The sequence below is a fragment of the Sus scrofa genome, chromosome 7 (genome assembly GCF_054392235.1).
Source record: "Sus scrofa isolate SSC_HxYL_T2T_F1_AM1 chromosome 7, Sscrofa_HxYL_maternal_Yorkshire_Landrace_v2.0, whole genome shotgun sequence".
Lineage (NCBI taxonomy): Eukaryota > Metazoa > Chordata > Mammalia > Artiodactyla > Suidae > Sus > Sus scrofa.
The window spans coordinates 4,141,890-4,161,827 of NC_139389.1; the positions used below are offsets into that span (position 1 = coordinate 4,141,890).

General features: G+C 50.1%; 1 protein-coding gene and 1 long non-coding RNA gene across 4 annotated transcripts in view; one reads left to right on the plus strand and one right to left on the minus strand.

Annotated features, from left to right (window-relative positions):
• Positions 1-1,015: 1,015 nt before the first annotated feature.
• LY86 (lymphocyte antigen 86) overlaps positions 1,016-19,938 on the plus strand; it is a 48,250-nt gene continuing 29,327 nt past the window's right edge. For 2 of the 3 annotated variants that reach the window (XM_084966707.1, XM_084966706.1), the window contains exon 1: positions 1,016-1,191. In XM_084966707.1, coding sequence (XP_084822833.1) covers positions 1,065-1,191 — 127 coding nt within the window. In that variant the 5' untranslated portion in view covers positions 1,016-1,064. 3 annotated transcript variants of the gene reach the window in all.
• On the minus strand, positions 8,366-14,623 carry LOC146401156 (uncharacterized). The gene is made up of 2 exons (XR_014809147.1): positions 9,526-14,623; positions 8,366-8,607 (listed from the first exon to the last, which is right to left on the minus strand). It is a non-coding gene; the product is annotated as an uncharacterized LOC146401156 (long non-coding RNA).

Sequence of the window (19,938 nt, forward strand, 5' to 3'; positions counted from 1 at the left end):
TGGGGCTGGGGTGGGGAATCAGGGTTAAGAGAATGTGCTGTCACAATGCAGAGCAGCAGAGATAAAGGGATGGGGGATGGGGGACAGAATTTAGGTGCTTTTTTCTTTTGCCCACACCCATGGCATGCAGAAATTCTGGCGCCAGAGATCGAACCCACACGACAGCTGTGACCCGAGCCACAGCAGTGATAACACCAGATCCTTAACCTGCTGAGCCACCAGAGAACTCCTGAATCTTGGCTTTGAAAAGAAAGTGGGACATGCCATCAATAATGCCACCAATGACCAAAACAAATGAAACCCCCAGTCTTCAAAGGGCAGTCCTCAGTTGTCTGTCCTTCTCCACCCTTCCTGCCATGCTGAGCCCAGAAATAGAACCCAGCTCACTTCTCAGGCCTCCTCCCTCGCCCTCGTCTCCAGGGACCACAGCTGCTGCCCCCACAGCATGCCCTGTGTCTCGCAGTTGCACAGGTCACTGCTGAAATCCTAATCCTGCAGGCGGAGCTGAAGCCCCAGTAGAGAAAAGTGCCAACAGGACAAAAGCCTCATGGCAGACCCCAGATGTCCTTCTGTAGCCCCCCAAGTGCCAAATGCTGCCGCCGGCACCAGCCAGGCCTCTGGTCCACAGCCCACATCAGAGGCCCTCGGAGCCAGGGGGCTGGTGATGAAAAACACACAGAGGCCTTTCGGCAACTTTCTTTCCCCGAGTTGCCGCCCCAGCTGGGGGCGGGGCTCCGAGGAGGGCCACCTGCGGCCCCGCCCAAAGGTCATGCATCACTTGCTGGCCCCTCCCTTTGAAAGGAGAAAGTCAACATCCCCCCCCCACCCCCCGCCCCCCGGACCCAGCCTAGCCTCACCCCCGTTGGTTCAAACCCAGAGTTTCTGGGGAAGAGCATTCAAAGCCCTCAGCTAACTGCCTATTGCTTTGCGGCGTGGTTCCCCAGGAGCAGAAAATACGAGAAGTGAAACTGAGCATGTCACCCCTTTATGAGCAGAGAGGAAGCACCCCAAGGGCCCTTTTTATTGGGCCTGTTAATCTTCCCTGGGACGCAGGCAGCCCCGCCATGAGGGGGTTCACGGCCGCATTGCTCGTCTGGACTCTGGTTTCTCCCCAGGGCGGTGGCGGGGAGGCCTGGCCCACACACGTCGCCTGCAGGGATGGGAATTTGGAAGTTCTCTACCAGAGCTGCGGTAAGCACTTGCTGCACATCCCTTTCTGGTTATGGGGAAATTAAGGGCGGCTGTTTGAGGGCTTTGTTGGGTGGGAGGAGAGAGGGGGGACTGTGGCCAAAACGGCCTGCAAGCGCCGCAGGGAGCCTGGGCAGAAGGGGCAGTCAGGGCGGGAGAGAAATAAAGAGAGTGACCAGAGGACCAGGAAAAGACCATGAGTCTAGATACGGCAAACTGCTAGCATCACAGGTCCCGAAAAGGAGCAGAAGGACCCATGGATTTACCAAAGCGGGATGCGGCGCCAGTTCCCGACGAGCAAAGGTGCTGCCCTGGCCTCCCTCGGCTGGCCACCTGGGACACCTGTCCCAGTTAGTTCATCTGTGGGGAGTTGAGTGGCAAGATCACTTGTGCCAAAGGAGAGGCTTCCTGTTCTGCTGATCACGCTCCTAGAGCTCCGGACATAGCAACAACATCACTCATTCATTCAACAAACACTTACCCGGTAGCTGCCAAAGCCAGGGTTTTCTCTAGTGAATGACTAGTATGCAGGAAATGCCATCCTCAGTGTTGGAGCCCACTTTTTGGAGTGTGTATGTGTCCCCTGGGGCTGTTAGAACTGAACACCACGGACTCGGGGGCTTGAACAGCAGAAATGTATTGCCCCACAGTTCTGGAGGCTGCAAGTTCAAGACCGAGGCCTCGCTCCCTGGCCACCCTCTCCTGTCTCTGCTTGGTCTTTCCTCTACGCCTAGTGTGTCTGTGTCTCTTCTTATAAGGACACTGGTTGTATTGGGTCAGGACTCACCCGTTAGGACCTCATTAATCTCAGGATCCCTTTAGAGGCCCTGTCTCCAATCACAGTCCTATTTTCAGGAACTGTGGGATAGGACTTCCACACAGGGTTGGGGAGGGGGGCGCAGTTCAGCCCATAAAGGGGGCCTGAGAGCAGAGACACGAGCCCAGGCTCAGGCTCACATCGTGAATGAAGATGACAGGGACCCGCTCATGAAGCCATGACATGGTGAAACATGCCACTCTGGAGGGACACGGGGGCAAGATGCTGTTTGGACTGCAGGAGATGGAAAGCAGATATGTCTTTTAAGCAGCTAAGTTGCCCCCCGCCCCCCCGCAATGAGGTCAGTAGTGGAGACGTTACACTGAGCAGAGAGCTGATCCCTAAGACCGCCACGTGAGGAGCTGCCTCAGAGACTTTGCCCTTTTGAAAAGAAGGACCACTGAACCTCCATATACACATGAACACAATTTTTTAATTGCGAGAGAAGGACTGGCTGGATGCTGGAAGGGTCCGTCACCTTCCTCGTGCTCTTCCCACGGGGATGGGATGCTTTCTGCAGGCGTCGAGTCATTTTAGGTGCAGGATGAGAAGCGAGGCTTGAGATGAATGCACTGCCCGGGATTTGTTTCTCCAATTCATATCCTCCCACAAGAAGTTGCCATGGCTGGGCCGTCCCTCAGACCAGCCTGCAGCCGAGCTTGGCAACAGCCTCTCAAGCCGCTGCCAGGAGAGGCAAGAGGAGCAGATGTACCGGGGAAAGGACTCTCCCTCAGATGGGGTGGCTGCTCTGGGGAACCGACAGATGCTGGTCACAAGCCCTGCTCTGGGCACTCAGCCAAGGGGATGGAGGGGATGCAGCTCTCATCCAAGAGCGGTGCGAGGATCCGACAAGCATCAGGTTGAAATCTCTCTGCGGAGGGGGGACCAGAGGCACGTGTGTGGCACCCAGGGCACAGGGTGGCTGGAGAGGGTGAGGTTGGGGTCTAAACCTTCAGAGAAAGCGTCATCAAGCTTGAGTTCAACCTTAAAGGACGGTAAAAAAAATAGTAATTACAGCGTCTCACGTCCACAGAAGGTTTATAGGTGCCAGGCACTGTGCTCAGTGCTTTCTGAGCACTATTCCTATTCACAGATGTGTAACCTAAGGGTTAGAGGTGCAGGTAACTTCTCCGAGGCCACACAGGTAATGGCGACGAGAGTGACATCCCCAGCGGCACAGAGTCGGAGTTCAGTAAATATTTGTGGAATTAAAAGAAATTGATTCCAGGCTTGTCTGACTCCAGAGCCTACTCTTAGTTATTGCCTTCTGGAGTTTTGTCAGAAAGCAAATGGAGTGGAGACATGGAGCAGGAAGGAGTCCTTTGGCAGAGAACAGCAGGTGTGACGGCAAGGAGGTGTGACCAGGCTTAGAGTTCAGGCAGCTGTGGGAGGTCTGGGACCCTGGGGCGCCTGAGCAAGGAGGCAGGAAATAAAGGCAGAGGCCTCATGAGATGCTGAATTTTACATGTTATTTGATTGAGCCGAGGGATGCCTAGATAGCTTGCTTTGTTTGTTTCTTTTTCTTTTTACTTTAACTTTGTTTTTTATAAAGTACAGTTGATTGACAATGTTGCTCCATTTTTGATTGGCAGCAAAGAGGTTCAGTTTTATTATGCTGAGATATGGTCCCTCTATACCCACCTTGGTAAGAGTTTTGATCATGACTGGATGTTGGATTTTTTCAAATGCTTTTTCTGCTTCTATCGAGATGATCCTGTGGTTTTTGACCTTTTTTTTTGTTGTTAGTTCGGTGTATGAGGTTGATTTGCATATGGTGAACCACGCTTGTGAACTTGGGATGAATCCCACTTGGTCATGGGTATGAGATCTTTTGAATGCATTGTTTTACACGGTTGGCTGAAGTTTTGTTGAGAATTTTCGTGTCTATATTCATCAAAGACATTGACCTCTTATTTTCCTTTTTGGTGGTCTCTTTGGTTTGGGTATTAGGGTGATGGTGGCTTTATAGAATGTCTTTGGGAGTGTTCTTCCTTCTTCAATCTTTGGGGACGTTTAAGAAGGATGGGTATAAGGTCTTTGTATGTTTGGTAGAAGCCATCTGGTGAGTTTTATGTGTGTGTGCGTGTAGATATATTCTTATTCAGATGCTTTTCCATTGCAATTTATTACAAGACAGTGAATACAGTAACTACAAACCTTTATCAAAATGTAGCTGGTTGAAAGTTACTTCTGGGTGTGTCTGTGAGGGGGTGTGCAAAAGAGACGAGCAGGGGAATCTGTGGACTGAGGAAGGCAGACTCTCCTCCAGTGTGGTGGGCGTCCCCCAGTCTGCCGGGACTGGAACAGACCACAGAGCAGAGGGAGGCTGATTTGACTTTCTGCCCAACCACAGCCCTCTAGGTCCTCAGGCCTTCAAGCTACAGCACCAGCCCCCCTGGGGCGTCAGCTTGCGGACAGCAGATCAGTCATGGGGCTTCTCAGCCCCCATGGTCGTGGGACCTTGCAATAAATCTCTTTCTAGAATAGACACATCCATGTCATTCCACGGGTTCTGGTTCTCTAGAAAACCCTGAGGAATGTGCACCAAGAGACCCAGACGAGGTTGGGCCCTATTCTCTGGGCAATGCAGAGGTTAAATTTTGGAAATGTCAACTGAAAAAAAAATACAACCTGAAAGTTGAGAGTTAAATTTTATTTAGGGTGAAATTAGAACTTAAGCCCAGGAGACAGCAGCTCAGGTAGCCCCGAGAAACTGCTACGAGGAGGCCGGGGGCAGGGGGGTGGGGGGGAGCCCGGATATATGAGTTTTTGCAACAGAGGAGAGGTGGTAGGAAAAAAGATTTATAGGAGAAGATTTACAGAAAACCATTTCTAAAGACCTGGGCTTACAGCAATCCCTCCTCTGATACGCTTTCCTGAGTTTCCTCAGGGCTCACTGGCCCACCCTTGGGAGGGGCTGTTGGCATGGGTGACCGTGACATCTTGTGTTTTGCCCACTAACTACAGCCCAGGAGGCAGTATTTCAGACAGCTCTGAAACACTGCCCCAGAGAGGAAAGGGAATAGCCAGATATAAGTCAGGAAGGTGAAGGGGGAAGGTGCCTGCAGCCCGGCACACATTCCCAGAGGTTTTCTGCTGGTCTCGTGCAGGGGACCGCCACGCAGAGACATTCGTCACCACTGACGGGTTTTAGTGTTTTTCCAGATAGGAGGAGATGCAAGAACTGGGCTCATGAAATCTTCTCCTAAAAATATCTAACTATCCGAAGGCCCGTTCTTCCAGTTTTCCCAGAGTACAGAGGGCCTGGCTCCTGGTCTCCACCCTGAGCCCCACTCAGGGGGGCTGCGGGTCGGCAGCTGCAGTGGCTCATGTTTTACTCCATATAGAGGCTGACGGCAAGGGCCAAACTTCAGCTCACAGGGCTCCCCCATGGTCATAAATTCGACCGTAGTTCTGGGAGGCATTTCCTGATCCGTTTGTCCCTCAGTGCTAGGGATGCCCATTCCCAGGTCTGGCACAGGTTGCGCTGGTAGGCCACCCAATGTGCTTTCACTGGTCTGGGCCTTCTTAACAGCAGCTAAAAGTCTCTGGACCACCTGTCTTACCAGTCCGTCATGGTCCAGGAAATTATTCCTTCTTTTGCATCTCCCCATAGTTAGAGCTCCACTGTTACAATCATCGATCTGGTGAAGAACCATATATTTGATCGATGGCTTCAAGGCTCCTAGTCATCATTATTTTGTTGGGGGCTCAGTTACACATTTGGTAACATACGAAGCAAGAGTCCTACCAAAGAGGCAAAATATAAGATACAGCTAATCACATGAGCTATAAGCACATGGTTAAGCCAAGCGCTTCTTACACCAAACCGGTTCTTGAGGATGTGGAGACCGGAGATGGAAAGCAGCTTAAGGCTTCAGGCAGGTGTGCAGCCTGCAGAGTCCGTAATCCAGGAAAGACACGCTCAGCGTTTACACTAGCATTGCTGCCACAGCCAGTGTCACAGGGAAGCTCTGGTGTAGCCTGGGGTCCGAGAGGAAAGCAGCATCCTGGGGGCTCCTCCAGGGGTGCGTCTGTCCCCTCTCTTGAGAGCCATTGAGGTACTGGGGACCGAATGGCTGCACCCCCCCCCCCAGATGGAGATGCCCCTTCCCCTCAGCTGCTGGATTCACGGCGGGATAATCCCTCCCACCCCAGGCTTTCACATTGATGACCCAGTGCAAAAACTATGGTTAGGAAGCTTCCTCCAGCTCGGGGTTTAGACACCCCTGGGTACCTAACAGGCTCCTCGAATCCCAATTCGTTCACAGATGTGGGGGGATCAGCCGGCAAAAATACAGGAGCTACTGTCCTCTGGGTTCAGCGCCTCATTTTTACCTCCGCTTTCTGTTTTATCATTTTGGGGGGAGATCTTCAGCTAGCAACTGTTCTGAATCATACAGAAACCCTTGCAGCGGAAAAAAGAACTTCATAAGCAGTTCCTGGGCTCTGAACGTGGACCCGGAAGTGAGCAAAGTGTCTGAAAAAGCAGAAGTCCTGCTCTGTCCAGCTCTGGGTGCTGCAGCAAAGAAGGGAGTGACTGTCTTTACAAAAGCAAAAGGGGGGACAAGAGCAGTCAGGGGCCCTTTTTCTTTTTTTTTTTCTTTTGATAAGACAGTCTCCAGGACTAGAAAAAGCCGGGGACCCCACCGCACACACATGCCGCAAATGTCCTCCAATGTGTGTATTTATGTGCTGCTTCTACCGTGAAGACGCGAGGTGGATGCAAAGTGCGCGTGATCTGAAGATGAACTAGGGAGTCGGGGAAGCAGGGAGTGGGGGAAGCCGGGGCGGGGGTGGGGTGGGGTGGTCAGGACCCTTGCAACAGAGAAGGCGGCCTGAGGGCTAAGGGCTGCGGTCCGGAGTCAGCAAACCTCATTCCAGCTCCTCCGGGGACACTCTTACGTTTCCCGTCCTTGATTGTATAACGGGTGTGTGAGTTTCCCGGGGCTGCTGTCCCAAGTGACCACTTGGCACTTGGTGGCTTTGAAGGACATGCATTCACTCTTTTCCCCACCTGGAGGCCAAAAGTCCAACGTCAGTCACAGGGTCACAGGGCACGCTTGCGCAGAAGCTCGAGGAGAGGGGCTTCCCAGGCCTTTTCCAGCTTCTCCTGCTGCTTCCCTGCATCCCTGGCTCACAGTCCCTTCTCCAGCGCCAGCAGCATACACCTTGCCTCAGCTGCCAGCGTTTTTTTTTTTTTTTTTTTTTAGAGCCACACCTGCAGTATATGGAGGTTCCCAGGCTGCCGGCCTACACCACAGCCACCACCAGATCGAGCTGTGTCTGCCACCTACACCACAGCTCACAGCAACGCCAGATCCTTAACCCACTGAGCGAGACCAGGGATCGAACCCGCAACCTCATGGTTCCTAGTCAGATTCGTTTCCGCTGCGCCATGACGGGAACGCCTCAGCTGCCATCTTCCTTCCTTCTTCTAATGTCGAACCTCCCTGTGCTCCCTCTCATGAGGACACTTGTGATGCACATAAGCTCACGACCTCAAGTCCCTTAGCTTAATCACATCTGCAAAGCCCTTCTTGCCATATAAGGGAACGGTCACAGATTCTGGGGAGCAAGACACGGCTCCCTTGGGGAGCCACTACCCAACCCACTGCAAGAGGGATAACAGCCGTATTGGCATCTCAGGGCCTGTGTGAGGCTTACATGAAAGTACCGCGTGCTCAGTAAACCTCAGCTGCTGCTGGTGGGAAGCTGTTTACGTCACTAGAGGTATATTTGGCTATGAGCTTCCCTGCAGCCAAACCCGACAAGGGAATTACAGTGTCCGCATCTAGAATCCGGGTTTAAGGAGATGTCCAGCTTTTCCTGACCCTGGAGTGAGCCGTGAGAGGCCTTTCTCTGCGGAGTAGGTGGCATCCTGAACAGCATCGTTCCAAGAGAGATGACACAGTATCACGCATCCACTGCTCCTCCCGGTGTCTGAGGCTGTGGACCAAGGGCCCAGGACCAAAATGAAACGCAGATGGGATTTGCAGAGGTCCACAGTAGAACCTTCCTGGAATGCAACACGTGCCGGTCTGGGTTGCTCAAGAGGAAGTTAGGCGTGGATGAGCAGCACGTGCTCTGGGACCCATCCAGAAATATTATCATTATGGCCATTGCTGCTGTTGCGGCTGTTACGGGGGTTTTGAGAAGGGGTGGAGAGCAGAGACCCAAGTTGTGTTTTCAGACAAGAGCCTTGAGTGTAGACACCCGTGTTGACATTTAACGTGCTTTGACATGAACCAGGCAGAGAGCAGAGGCGTAAAAAGTAAGGGAACTATGACACCTAAGATAAACCAAAAAAATGACATCGAAAAATTATAATACGAATGGAAAACACCACAAGCCACCGAGTTGCTTAACAACACTTTAAAAATTATGTAGGGAGGTCCCACTGTGGCTCAGCAGAAACAAACCCTGGCTGGCATCGATGAGGATGCGGGTTCGATCCCTGGCCTCCCTCAGTGGGTTCAGGAGCCGGTATCGCTGTGAGCTGTGGTGTAGGTCGAAGACGAGGCTGGGAGCCTGTGTTGCCGTGGCTGTGGTGTCGGCTGGCAGTTGCAGCTTCGACTCGACCCTATGCCTTGGGTGTGGCCCTAAAAAAGAAAAAAATTACATAGAAAAAGCAATTTCTCTGTATATTTTTCTAGATTAATACTGGGCGAGTAAAGAAAAGCAGATAAACAGCCAGAGAAACATAGAAGCAATGTCAGAGGGATAACATACACATGCATTTATAAACACTGAGACGCGGATCTTTAAAAATGGGAACAGGAAAGTCAAAAGTGGGCAGGAGCTGAAGCACGAGGGCTTCTCCTAGAGCCCCAGCCAGGTTCCTCCCAGCCTCCCTCTGTTGCTACTGACTTACCGCTAAGCCTCTGGGGTGATATTACCTCTAAGGGCTTGTTAAGAGATGCTGAGTAACTCTGCAGAAAAAGCTGCAGCCTGTGAGTGTCAGAGACTCTTTGCAGCCTCAGGCCACCTCAGAGAGGGGCCGCTTGCGGGGGTGCATTTGGGGAGAGGCCTGTTTGGAGAGGTAGAGACAGGCAGGGCCGACCTCCAGCTCTGCAGCTTTTTTTTTTTTTTTTTTTTTTTTTTTAAGAGGCGTGGGGGCAAGGACATACTCCCACCACAACTTCCAGTGTGAGGTCCTGGGCCGGGCTGCAGAAGGGCCAGTGCAAGACCAAAGCAGCTTTTTTCTGAGAGGTGGAAACAAAGTCTGGGAAGGAGAGAGCTCCCTTTCGCACTTCCTGCGGCTGGAGCACCTGGCAGAGCCCAGCAGGCACCAGGGTTCTGGTGACCCAGGATCCCGCCACCCCCCTGACTGCCCCCCGATTCCCACCCCATTCCCCATTATCATCGCTGGGGACAGCAGTCGAGAAAGGCACCAAGCAGGGCTGTGCCCGTCAAGCATAGTGGGGGTTGGGAGAAGGCGCTCGCCTCCTACCCCCACCCCCACATGACTGGGCTGGGGAGGCGGTTAATTGAAAGAAAAGGGCGATCCACCCAAGAACCTGGGTTGGTGTCTGTTCCTCCTCTGGGAAGTGAAGGCCCCTGATCCAGAATTTCCTTCTGGGATCCTAGAGTAGCCGGGTGAACGTCCCAGGAGGTACGCTGGGGTCTTCCCAGAAACAAGCACGAGGGCCCCCGCGCATTCTTCCAGGGGCTGGATGCCCTGGATGATGCCTTAGCAGCGGGCAATGCGCAAGCCCCATCCGCCAGCCTCCTCGTGAGGGATCCAGGAGGGCCTCGTCGTGCCTCGTCGTGCCTCGTCGTGCCTCCGTGCCTTCTCGAAATTCTGGGCCAGTTTCCCCTGCAGTGTCTTCAGCACAGAAGGGAGTGGTAACCGAGCCAAGGCTAGGAGGAAAAAGAAAGGGATCCCGGGCCCAGAAAGCGCTGCTTCCAAGCACGACTTAGTGGGAGATTCTCACAGGTTTAGGAAGCCTAAGGAATATTCCCCCGCTCCCTTAGTGGACGCCTGACATCCCCCGCAGGGCAGGTGGGACGCACCGGCCCCAGGGAGAGAGCCAGATGGATCAGCCTTCCCTCTGCCTGTTTGCCCTTAGCGTCCCTTCCCATAGCTGGGGGTCTTCCTTATTCCGAGAGCTCCTCTGTGTTTTTCGTGCTCAACGGAGGGCTTCCCAATACCCTATGAAAACTATCCCTTTAAACGGTGAAACTCTACTTGCATAACTAAGAAATCAAAACTTTGTAAATTTAACAAGTTAGTTTTATCGCAGGCATAAGTCGCAAACTTATGAATAGAATTGTCTTAGATATTTAAACAAGCCGGATGTCCTTAAATGCTTTAAAATCTTTAAAAGCAGGCAGAGCAAGCACAAATTATCACAGTGATGGTTCCACTGACTACTCCCGCTTTCTTAAATTAGGGTCAAACTCTCGGACCTATGGGTTTCACTTTATTTATCATCTTGACATTGATATTTAGTCTTCCCTGTATTCTTTTTTTTTTTTTTTTTTTTGTCTTTTTGCTATTTCTTGGGCCGCTCCCGCGGCATATGGAGGTTCCCAGGCTAGGGGTCCAATCGGAGCTGTAGCCACCGGCCTACGCCAGAGCCACAGCAACGCGGGATCCGAGCCGCGTGTGCAACCTACACCACAGCTCACGGCAACGCCGGATCCTTAACCCACTGAGCAAGGGCAGGGACCGAACCCGCCACCTCATGGTTCCTAGTCGGGTTCGTTCCCACGACGGGAACTCCTTCCCTGTATTCTTGTATTTTCCTGTGTTACAGCAATACTTCAAGGACTTTCTAAGTGTCTAGTATGTATGTTCCAGACCAAAGATGAAGACTGTTGCTCAGAACAGCCAAGGTCACAGGCTTGGAGTTGCCAGTCAGTTGATGCTGGGCCTGGGGGCCCAGCCAGTTGAGATCTCTGTGCTTCAACTTGACCTGTTACATCCTGAAGATGTTTTAAGCCCCTCCCTTCACAGAGCTCCCTGTATTCTGCTGCCTTTTGGTCAATCGATGTGTGTTTTGCTGGGTCGCTCTGATGCTATCCATTGTCTTAGCATGGTTCTGCAGGAAACTGGCCTGCCAGCATTGCCGGAAATTTACAAGGATCACCCTCATGTCAAAAATGCAATGAAAGGAGTTCCTGTTGCAGCTCAGTGGGTTAAGGACTGGATATTGTCTCCGTGAGGATGCAGGTTCAATCCCTGGCCCTGCTCAGTGGGGTAAGGATCCAGTGTTGCCGCAAGCTGAGGCATAAGTTGCAGATGTGACAGGGATCCAACGTTGCTGTGGCTGCGGTGTAGGCCGGCAACTGCAGCTCCAATTTAACCCCAAGCCCGGGAACTCCCATATACTGCAGGTGTGGCGGTTAAAAAAAAGAGTACGAAAATAATATATGCATATGATGAGGGGAGGAGATGCTGGATTTTATCTGCACAGTTGAGTCTTATCTGTAGGGCGACACTTAGTGAACCCATCCTCTGGGGACACTGGATGGATTGATTTCTACTTGTCTATTCTGTGTGGTCGCTGGTGCTGATTTGACTCTTCTTCAGCCTTCAATCCAATTTGTATAGGAGACCACTTGAGCTGATCAATCCTCTGTTCTAATGTTTTTCCAAGTCCTTCTGTGTGTGTATAGATATATATTTTTTCCTCCTGGCTTATTCATAATACTTTGTTCTTACTCCTACCTACTTACAAAGATAGAAAAAAAAAAAAATTCCATGGTTCTGTCTGGTCTATCCAAATGGGCAGAAACCCTCTGATTCTCCAAATAACTCAGAACAAGGCTTCGTGTTCATCCTGTGTTTGGGATGTGACCCAACTTCCTTCTCATCTTTGCTAAATCTTTCATCATCCAGACAGGTCAGCTAAGTGGTTCTGAAAGAAAAAAATCAGCAGAGGTGAGGTGCTCAAGACCCCCAAACAGCAGGCACTGCCTTTCTTCCTGTTCCTAGAAACTGCCTGGTTTCGCCCCAATCAGCAAAAGAAAGGAAGTCCTCAATGGTCTCTCGCTTGCCCATCCCGGGCAGAGATGGCACCAGCATTGACTCTCTGTGCTGTGGCCCGTGTAGAGACCCCAGGTCTCTCCAATTGCAGTTTGCTATGGTTGTGTAGCTGCAAATGGAGGAGAGGGAAGCACCAGTGCAGGCTGAGGTTCCTAGAGCAGCTCTGGGTGGAGCCCCGTGGACCAGCTTCTGATGGTGGCCTTGTGGCCATCCACCGAGGACGTAGATGTTAATTGGCCTTGAAAGGAGCTGCATGGCCAGAGGCTGTCACGTGATCACCTATTTCTCCACCAGCCGGTGTCTGCTGGCATGTTCGCGTTCTTCCAGTCCCCGCCCACAGGCTCAGGGTGGCCTGGCCACCTCGTACAGAATCCGGAAATGCTCTGGCTGGACAGAACCTCAGGGCTTCAGTCCAAGTGCCTTCTTGTTCAGAAGAGGAAACTTGGAGCCAAAGGAGCCCTGTGTCCCAGCCACATCCACACGCAGGATGGAGGCAGCACCATCCAGGGCCCTCCCAGGCCAGCTCCGCATGCCCCCTCCTGCATAAAAGCCATGGTGTGAACTCACCCAATTTCAGGCCTTCTGGAGGCTCCTGGGAGACGCCGTGAAACATCCCCAGAGTGGTCGGATCTGAAGGGAGAAGGAACTGGGGTGTTGATCTTCCAACTTCTACCTGTCATGGTTCTTCCTGGGAGCATGGACTCCCCCGCACTTCTGGCTTAACTGTGTATAGGGCAAGTTCATTCCCAAGTCCAGAGAAAGCCCTCAGGCAGGGCCGCAGGTGTTTGCAGGAAGGCTTTGGAGAGAATGAATGCCCTGCTAGTGCCCTCGTGCACTGGAGTCTCTTGTACACAAAAGGGTGCTGGTGGCAACAGAGAGACCAATATAACCCACTGAAAATGATCAGTGCATAGGGAGTAGGCGAATTTCCGGTCTTTACATCATGAAAAACTGTCTTGCTCTAAAATAGCTGGGTAAAATACGACACAAATCTTTTAAAATGCACAGCTGAGATTGCAGGAAAGAACAGGAGGTCTCCAGGAGCTAAAACTAAAAGAAAGCACAAAAGCAGAGTGGAGAGCCAGCCCCAAAGCTGCGTCCGCCCTCAGAGCACGTGTCTATCTCCGTGAGCCAGAATGTGGCTTCACTGGCTCTGTGGGAGTCTTGCAACCATGCCCTGTGCTGTGCAAGTTGGAAATTGATCCCATACTGAAGCTAGGACCTTCGAAATGTTAGCCACAATAAAACGTAGACAAGAAAAGAAAAATACTCTCTTCAACAAAACAGACAACAAGGCAAATTATCTGACTCTGCCCGCCCTCTGGAGAAAGTGAAGTCTTCCCTGAGAACTCGGAACGTGGTATGACCGCAAGTTTGGGGCTCAAATATGTGTTCCCTTCAGGATCCAGGAGATCCCAAGCCTAGAAATTAAATTAAAGTGAGTCTTGATTGTGAACACCTGAGACATATTGACAGCAAAACATTTTCTCTGGAGGGACACACACTCTCAATTTAGGTTTCATGTGATTTCTAAAGATTGACCTCAATCTGCAATTTACAAACACAAGGACATAAACCACCATGAGGGAAAGTCAGCAGAAAAATAAAAAGCAGAACTATACCCCTAAAAATATTAGATTTATAAAATGTAAGATACAGAATATAAAATAAGAACATGTCATTTGTTTAAAGAAATAAAGGAGGAAATCTAAACCACGAGCAAGGATGGAGTTCCCGCCATGGCACAGTGGGTTGAGGATCCAACTGCAGTGTCTCTGATTACTGTGGAGGCACAGGTTTGACCTCTAGCCTGGCACAGTGGGTTAAAGGATCCAGCATTACTGCAGCTTTGGCTTGGATTCAGCCCCTGGCCTGAGAACTTTCATATGTCCCAGGTTCGGCCATTTGAAAAAAAAGGAGCAAGACAAAATATAAGGTAAAGAAGAAAAAAAGAAAAAGACCCAAAAGATTTGAAAAAAGAATCAAAAGAAGCGCTCAAAATAAAATATTTAATTTTTGAAAGTTAAAAAATAATGAGGTTAAAACAGATTTAAAAATAGCTTAGAGACAACTAATAAACTGGATGAAAGGTCTAGAGATATTATTCAAAATGTATCACAAAGAAATAAGGAGACTACAACTTGAGGAAAATAGGGAAAAGGCCATTTCTGAAGAAAAATACTGGGATGTTTCTGGAGTTAATGAAAGATATGAATCTTCAAATTCAGTAAACACAGCAATTCCCATGTGGGATTCATAAAGAGAATTCCACAACTAGACTCATCAGCATAAAACCACAAATTAACAAGGAAAAAAGTAACTGGCATAAGCAGCAAGAGAAATCACATCAATTTTTTTAAATAGCAGCAGCTACATACTCAGATAAAATAGTGATCAACCTCAAATTTTATATATAGCTGACTACCACTCAAAAATAAGAGGGAATTAAAGACTTTTTTGGACAAACAAAATCTAGAGTTTGCCACCAAAAAAAACTCTCAGCAATGGAACTTTCTAAGGAATACTTCAGAAAGAAAGAAAATGATCCCAGAAATACATTCTGAAATGCAAGATAGAATGGAGAAAATAATTGATAAATTCAAATAAACAATGACTGTAAGGATAATACCTAATTTGTAGCAGGAATATGTGTGTTTTCTATTGTTACATAATGAATTATTCTTAAAACTTGGCACCTTAAAACAGCAAACATTATTATCCTATAGTTTTTAATGGCTGAATAATATTCCATTTTATATATATATAATTACATATATATAAATTTATATGTAAGTTTGTTTATCCATTCATCCACTGATGGACATTTAGGTTGTTTCCATGCCTTGACTACTGTAAGTAATGCTGCAGTGAACAAGGTGGTACCGATACCTTTTTGAGCTAAATGCTTGTGTTTCCTTTGGCTGTATTCCCAGAAGTAGAATTGCTAAGTCACATGGAGCTCTCTTTTTAATTTTTTTGAGGCTCTGCCATATCAAATTTTAAACATCAGCTCTCTGCTCTTTAGAGAAATGTGCCTAAAATGCAGCTCTACAGAGGGCATCCCATTTGACAGTGAAACCTGGAAACGGTCCCTTTAAAACCAAGAATTAGACACAAGTACCCTCCCTCCCACTTCTATTCCACACTGCTCTGAAGACCCTCACCCATATAGTAAATAAAATACTTAAGGATTTGAAAAGAGGGTATAAAATATTATTTTATGCATATAATATGACTGCCAACGTAGCAAATCCTATCTAAAACGTATAGGAATTAACAAGAGAGTTGGACTAATAATTTATCTGGGAACCAGTGTGTTACATTATTCCAAGAGAGAGCCAGCATGTGTATCTTTGGTTAATTCATTTTTACCTCTGTAGAGTATGTCATTATTTGCATAGACTGCAATTGTGTCATTCTCCTTTCCATAAACATTGAGGTGGCTTCCAATTTTTCACAATTAAGAACTGTTGTGAGTATCTATTATTTATGTTTCCTCATGTCAGAAAAACCTACCCAGTTCAGGACTTTCTTTTCCATGTCTCTGAAGCGTATGCCTGGGCACACGCATGTAGAAGAATTCCTCAGGTTTCGACAGTTTTGTCTAGTACTGTTTCCATACAATTACAGTTTCTAAATACTATATTCTGAAAACACGCGAACAGATGGCAAGAAGAGTTGGAACAATATCCAAATGGTTCCGGCCACGGCGTGAAGGAATTGGTGAAGTGCTGAGTCAGGCCAGCTTGAAACTTCGTGGTGATCAACTCACGTGCAGCCTTGAACTTGCCTGAGGGTTGGTAGCGGGGCAGGAAGGCTGTGGTGATTCAGCAGGTGCACCCTCTGATTTAATTAACCAGAACTCAGATTTCCCGTCTTATTTTTTCATGTCAGGTTGCTATCTTCCAATAGAATTCTTTTTATATTTTTAGTAGAAGTATTTTTGATCCTCTAAACAGGAGGGAAAGGAGAGGGTTGTGTGGATTCAGGAAGCAGAGAAATGAGTTCTTTCCTTAATGAGGCATTTATTTTGCTGGAAGAGGGACCCAGCCAAAGGCAGCTGGTCCTCTGCTCCTCCAGCACTGACCAGTGAGTGCTTAGGACCCTGTGTTATTTACACCCCGGGATCCTGTTGCTGGGTGGTCCAGGACACACGGATGGAAACGTCTCCCTCCCCCGGTCCCCCCGGCCAGGGAGCGCTCTGTTGCAGAAGAGAGACAGCCCGCAGACCCACTCCGGCTCCATCCCCAACTGTGAGAGAGGCAGGAGGCAATGGAAGACTGGTTCCGGGAATGAGGGATTCTGCTCCCTGATTCAGTACAAGACATCCTGGTAGAAACCCCACTATTCACCCAGGGCACCTGCTCAGGAAATCTTCATGGCCTCCTCAGGTCCCCCGGGAGAGGCGTCCGCCTGCCCCAGAGACGTGGTGCCTCTTGTGTCTGATGCAAATGACCCCTGCAGTCCCCTTGAACCCTTCCTCCTCCTTCCGCTGCTTCTGTGGGGCATTCGTTCCAATCAGGGTGGGCGCATATTCAGAATCAGTGTCACTCTGGCCCCTTCGCCGACTGCTGACTGCCTTTAAGAGCAGGGTCTTGACTCATGCTATGGACGGAACGTCTCCCCCAAGTTCACGTGCTGAAGCTCTGGACCCCCATGGGATGGTGTTTGGAGGTGGGGTCTTTAGGAGGCAGTTGGGGTGAGATGAGGTCGTGAGGGTGGGGCCTCAGGACAGGAATTAGTGTCCTCATAAGAGGAAGAGACCAGGGACGACACGGGTGGGAAATCTGCAAAGCGGGACGAGGGCCCCGCCCCCACCAGGAACGGAATCAGCCAGCCTCCCGGGCTCGCCAGCCTCCCAAACGGTGAGAAATACGTTTGTTTGTTTGTCATTTAAGCCACCCGGTCTGTGGGATTTTGTTATGACAGCCCGACAGACTGAGACAAACCGTCGGCTCTGTCAACAGGCTGGCTTCCTGGGAAAAGTGTAAATTGATGGTTCCTGGTGCGGCTCTGATGGGGCATCAGGGCAGCAGTGGACAGTTCAGGACCAAGGGCAGGGAGAGCAGAACTCAGGGGAGGGAGCGGGTGGTGAGCTGATCTCATGCTGGAAACACTGGACGTCAAGCCTTGGGAATGAACACCTGTCCTGCAGGCCTACCTGTGACAAAGTGGGACCAAAACTGCCCCCGGGGCCCTGAGTGCAGCACTGGGTGGTGGGGGAGGGGGGAGGTGCTAGGATGGAAATTCCCCTCCCCCTCCCCCTTAGGGGCATGACAACCATGAGCTACCCCTGCATGTGCCCTGCGCGGCTCCCAGGGTTGGAGGCTTCCCGGGAGTGTCTGTCTCCCATCACAGAAAGTCTTGCCAGAACCTCGAAGGCTGGGTAGGCGTAGACGCTCTCAACCCCACGCTGACGCCCAAGCCCCTCCCCTGATCCCTCCCAGGGAACAAGTGTCTCTTAAGAGGATCTGCCAGCCTTGCTGGATGTAAGATGTCCAGCCGCTCTGGAGAACAGGCTGCATTTTACAAAACCAAACCTACACTCACCATGTAACCCTGCGACCTCAGTCCTGGGCATGTATCCCAAACAAATGGAGACATGGTCAAACCAAAATTCCTTTACGGGCCATTAGGGGGATTCTCTCTCTTTCTTCCTTTCTTTCTTTCTTTCTTTCTTTCTTTCTTTCTTTCTTTCTTTCTTTCTTTCTTTCTTTCTTTCTTTCTTTCTCTTTCTTTCTTTTTGTCTTTTTAGGGCTGCACCCTCAGCATATGGAAGTTCCCAGGCTAAGGGTCAAATCCCAGCTGCAGCTGCTGCCCTACACCACAGTCACAGCAATGCCATATCTGAGACATGTCTGCAACCTACACCGCAACTCACGGCCACACCGGATCCTTAACCCACTGAGCGAGGCCAAGGATGGAACCTGCCTCCTCATGGATCCTAGTCAGGTTCATGACTGCTGAGCCACGATGGGAACTCCAGGAGGATGCTACCAAGAAGAGCCCCGCCTCTACTGCAAGAATTCTTTAAGATTCACCCGGGTAAACTGCTGAGGACCCCCCAGACCTGGTGGGGTTCCAAGCTCAGCACGAAGGTAGGAGAAATATTTCTGCAGTTTCTCTGGAGCAAGAGTCAGAGAGATAAAGGGATGAAGGGAGGCAGCTGGGAAGAGGGTGACAGGTAGTTTGGGAGAAGGGGGTTGCCTTTTTGAAGCCCCTCAATTTTAGAAATTCTGTGAAACTTGTGAAAACGTTTGTCAGGGGATTTCTTGGGAAACCCGTGAAGAGGTTAAACTTTTAGCCTAGAGGGAGGCAAAGTCCACCCGGGTGTCTTCCTATCAGCGTCTCCCCCCGGGACTAAGCCTGCAACGGGCTGGGCTTCTAACAGTGGCCCTCAGACAAGGCTGGATGGTAGAATCGCTTGGTGAGCATTTAAATAGTTTGGTGCCCAGGCAGCACCAGGGTGTCTGGGCAGGACCCAGGCATCGGTATTTGTACAGAACTGCCCAGATGGTTCCAGTGCACAGCCAAGTTCAGAAACTGGTGGCAAGAAACATCCCCAACCACAAAACTACTATTCCTCTCTCCTCTGGGTATTGTTTCAGAGATGTCTATTGGATCTAACAAAATTGTTTTAAACCCAGAGTGCTCTCACGTTAGAAGGAAAATTTTGAGATGTTCCCTGGTGGCTCAGTGGGTTAAGGCTCTGGCATTGCCATTGCTCTGGGACAGGTTCGATCCCTGGAGCAGGAACCGCCACCTGCTGTGGTCATGGCTAAAAATAAAAGAGACTTTGTTTTTTTTTGTCTTTTCTTGAGCTGTTCCTGTGGCTAGGGGTCGAATGGGAGCTACAGCTGCCGGCCTAGGCCAGAGCCACAGCAACGTGGGATCCGAGCCCCGTCTGCAACCTACACCACAGCTCACGGCAACACCAGATCCTTAACCCTGCAAGGCCAGGGATCGAACCCGCAACCTCATGGCTCCTAGTCGGATTTGTTAACCACTGCACCAAGACAGGAACTCCAAGAAATGTTTGAGAAGAGGTTGGTTTCATGTTCTGCAATTTCAATGAGAATCGTCCGTTATTGCTTTTCCAACAGAACCCACTCATTTTTGCCCAGCTATTCAGGGTCTACTATGCCCTTGACATTGACCTAATTGCTTCATGCATATTATTATTATTATTATTATTTGTTTTAATTGACATACCCACAGCATATGGAGGTTCCCAGGCTAGGGGTCTAATCAGAGCTGCAGCTGCCAGCCTACACCACAGCCACAGCAATTCGGGATCCAAGCCACATCTGCAACCTATGCTGCAGCTCGCAGCAACACTGGATCCTTAACCCACTGACAGAGGCCAGGGATCGAACCCACATCCTCACGTACATTAGGTCAGGTTCTTAACCTGCTGAGCCACAATGGGAACTCCTATATTATTTTTCTTAAATCCTACAAAAACCTTCTTCTGCCTCTGCTTTGTTCTCTGGGCTATACCATCATCCTTTGGGGCTGGGAAACAGCAGTCCCTTTGCAGGAGACAGTGATGCATGCAATCCTAGCCAACAAGCCCAGAAAGCTGCGTGTCTGGGTTTGTCCTGTCCCTTCTGTGATCAGCCCGAGGCCCAAAGAGCAGGGTCATGGTATGTGTTGGACTCTTGCCTCTGCCCCACGCTCTGCTTCTTGATGCAGGCAGTCAGCCTCTCCTGCCTTCTGTCTCTCGTGAGTGGCAGTGTGAGGGAGAAGCCACAAGAAGCAGGGCAGGGCCTGGGGACTGTCACTTGGCTGCCCTAGACCTCAGCCTCCTCATCACAAAATTAGATATTAATACTTGACGTCCTGGCTGCTCTCAAGCCCAGGGAGAGAAGGAACCTCCCAGAACTTTGGGTTCAAGTCCAGTTCTCCAGATCACCAGAGATTGCCTGGTGTCACTTGT